This window comes from Nematolebias whitei, chromosome 9, assembly GCF_014905685.2.
Source record: "Nematolebias whitei isolate Nwh7 chromosome 9, NemWhi1, whole genome shotgun sequence".
NCBI lineage: Eukaryota > Metazoa > Chordata > Actinopteri > Cyprinodontiformes > Rivulidae > Nematolebias > Nematolebias whitei.
This window is the reverse complement of record NC_056506.1, coordinates 31,276,089-31,279,152: the sequence shown is the minus strand read 5'-3', so window position 1 is coordinate 31,279,152 and position 3,064 is coordinate 31,276,089. Positions and strand designations below refer to the sequence as shown.

The 3,064-nt window shown below is 38.7% G+C and overlaps 1 protein-coding gene across 1 annotated transcript in view; it reads right to left on the bottom strand.

The window, feature by feature from the left end:
• Window positions 1-730: 730 nt before the first annotated feature.
• Window positions 731-3,064, bottom strand: part of LOC119414219 (voltage-gated potassium channel subunit beta-1-like) — a 3,570-nt gene continuing 1,236 nt past the window's right edge. The window contains exons 2-7 of the mRNA XM_037681318.1: window positions 2,225-2,310; window positions 1,559-1,679; window positions 1,386-1,480; window positions 1,168-1,288; window positions 921-1,009; window positions 731-820 (exon numbers count right to left, since the gene is read on the bottom strand). Of these exons, the coding sequence (XP_037537246.1) occupies window positions 731-820; window positions 921-1,009; window positions 1,168-1,288; window positions 1,386-1,480; window positions 1,559-1,679; window positions 2,225-2,310 (602 nt within the window). The remainder of the gene's footprint in view (window positions 821-920; window positions 1,010-1,167; window positions 1,289-1,385; window positions 1,481-1,558; window positions 1,680-2,224; window positions 2,311-3,064) is intronic.

Genomic DNA, 3,064 nt, shown 5'->3' with positions numbered 1-3,064 from the left:
GGTACACATTAAATTGGGTTGATGGGGCACAGAAGGATAATACACTCTGTAGTGCAGTTGCATAAGTGGAAAAAATACAACGCAAGGAGACTTGAAACTCACTGACATAGTTGTTCATTAAGGAAATAAACGTAACAGTCATTATAGACATTTTGAATAATTCAAAGAAGTTTGCATGTCATCAGCATAAACATCGTGAGCCAAAACCGAGTTAAAATTTGATTTTTTTTTTCTCATTACTTTCAACACCACAGACATAAAACAAAATAGAGTTCTCTAATATTAGGTCCATTTTAATGCAGAGCATCATTTTGTTGTAGACTCATGGAAGTGTCATAAGCTTAGTGAGATGCTTGGCGGTTATAAGTTTCTCTAAAGTTGTCTTAACATGCACTTACAGCCTTATTCACAGAAGTTCTTGGACAAGTGATAATATGATCTTTTGCTTTGTCGATTTGGTGGTTCAGCACCTTCTGAAACTTTATTCTGGAAGAAGTTTTTACACAAGAAATTGTGTCAACGGATCCCACGAATTCTGTTTAGTCCGGTGGCTGGCAAAGGCATGCTTTGAGTCAAGTAGCTTGCTTCACATTATTGAGCTGAAAGAGCCAAGCACAATCACACAGTCCTCCACACACACGCAACTCTGGGAACGCACTTATGGTGCCATGGCTGTGAAGAGTGAGCTTTGAAAAGCTTTTTGAGCATAGTTTACTAAGATGGGTCCATCCTAATGGTGGTAGTCCCTTTTACTGTGTGGACGGTTGCCCAGTGTGTGATCCAGCTCTGAGGCAATACCTGCTGTGATTTTTGGAATCACCTGAAATGCACAGAACAAAGACAGAATCCATCATCATGTTGTCAAAAAAGCTGAGCAACAAGACAAATGAATGAAACGATTAAAAGAAGTGAAAAGGTACCTGAATGGCTCCCAAGTTTTCTGTCAGTTGACTTGGATTCGAGGCTCCGAGAAGCACGGAGCTCACTCCCTCGTTTCTCAAGCACCAGGCTAAAAGTCAGGGAGAGCAGCGAGGTATAATTAAGATGTCAAGGCAGAAAGACGCTTATTGCAAACAGTTAAAGTTTTGACTTCATGTCAGGAAGCAAAAATTAGATTTGACAGAAATAAAAGCTGAGGCAAAATGACTTTTGTCAGCTGTCATTTACCTATGGCTAATTGTGGCAGAGTACAGCTGAGTTTTTCTGCGATGTGAGTCAGTTCTTTTAGTTTGGCTTGCTGCTTTTTTCCATCCTCGCTCGTTATCTTCTCCCTCAACCACTGGTAGGGCTAGGGAAGACGTTAAATAAGCACAATCACAATCACATCTCAAAACTGGACTGAAATGAACTATAACTGGGGTTGTTTGATGACATTCAGCCTCTACCTTCATGGCAGCCCTGGAAGACTCTGGGATGCCATTTTCATACTTTCCAGTGATAATCCCACAGGCCAGAGGGGACCAAGAGACCACACCAACACCTGTGACGAGACAATGACCTCTGAAGAATTTCAGATGATTCATTTTGACGGCAGGATAGAAACTTACAACACACGTACCTATTTTGTGGTAGATCTCTGGAAGTTGAGTTTCCACTTTCTCCCTCTGGAAGAAATGATACTCGGCCTGCTCGCACACCGGAGGAATCAGATTAAACTGCCGGGCCACAGAATACGCTTCCTAATTAAATGGTGAAAAGAGGAATGGAGAATGGTGGAGAATGTTCATGAGATAAGGAAACTTAACGCTGACCTTTATGTTTAATAACTTTTATCTTTTCCCCACAACCTTTCAGCACAGCAGCCTGTTTTCTGTTCACTTTAATTGGACTCAGTGCCACCTTCTAATGTCTAAAAACAGTTGGCTTATTGAGAAAGAATAAGAAAAATGTACTGAGATTTAAAAAAAAAAAAAAAAAAGATTTCATGTGCAACACATTTTTTTCTGAAGTTGTTTTTTTTTCCTGCATGATTTATTTATTTTTGTTTAGTACTTTTAAATTATTTGGCAGCTAATTAGGTGCGGAGAATTTACAGAGCAAAAATATTACATTAAACTAACTCTTGTTTTTATATGTGTAACTTAAACATTTTGTCAGTGCTGATCTAAAGTGTTAAATTAGCTCTGAATGCATTTCATTGACTTCAGTATAACCAAAGCACTGACTGTTTCCCCCCAACTAATAATCTCTATTAGGGGATATTTTTTGATTTGCAACCACTTACCATGATCTCCATGGCGGACCAACGAGATGTTCCCCAGTACATGGCCATCCCCTGGTTGATGACGTGAGTCATTGCTCTCACTATTTCTGTAGAAACAAAATATTTAAGAGCAAATGAGCACCTTGTCAATCTTTGAACATTAGATGGTGCCACAATCGCATCTTGGTAGACCCCCCCCAAATTTTTAAAAGTTGTTAAGATTGGCATCCCAAACCTTCAAAAAATAAAATTGTAGGTCAAATCAGTCTGCACTTTTCTCAAACCATCAAAAAGTGCAAGTTTTAAAGATGTCAACAGGACGAAAACAGGCATCTTCAGTCGTCACCTCCTTTAAAACTAGTCCGTCAGCAGATATTTGAGGTCGCACTACTTAGTGCAGATAAAAGCTGCAGGGATCAGATGAGAAGACTTGCTTTGACACAGTGCTGCTCGTGCAGAATTAAATAAGTACAACTCAGAGAGGTCAAAGTCACAGACAGACCCTTCAGATATTTGTGTCTCAGAAGATTTGGTGATCTTACAAATGTGTTGTTTGTCATGTAAAACCTTTACAAAATCATTTCAATAATGAAGAAAACAGAGGACCTGAGTACCATTACACTTGCATTAAATTAACAAAACATTGCCAAGTGCAAATGATGGAAGCGACTGAGCAAAAGCTGATATAATTAAAGGCCTGCTTCCTTTCATGTCAGTTTTAAACTAAGATCATATTTTTTATGAAAAATGATGGGGATATAGCCATTTTATTCAGACATTGATAAAAACAGGCACAATCTCATGCATTATTGTAATATCCTGCTTCATATTAAATTAATTGTTGCACATGCATGCATATAT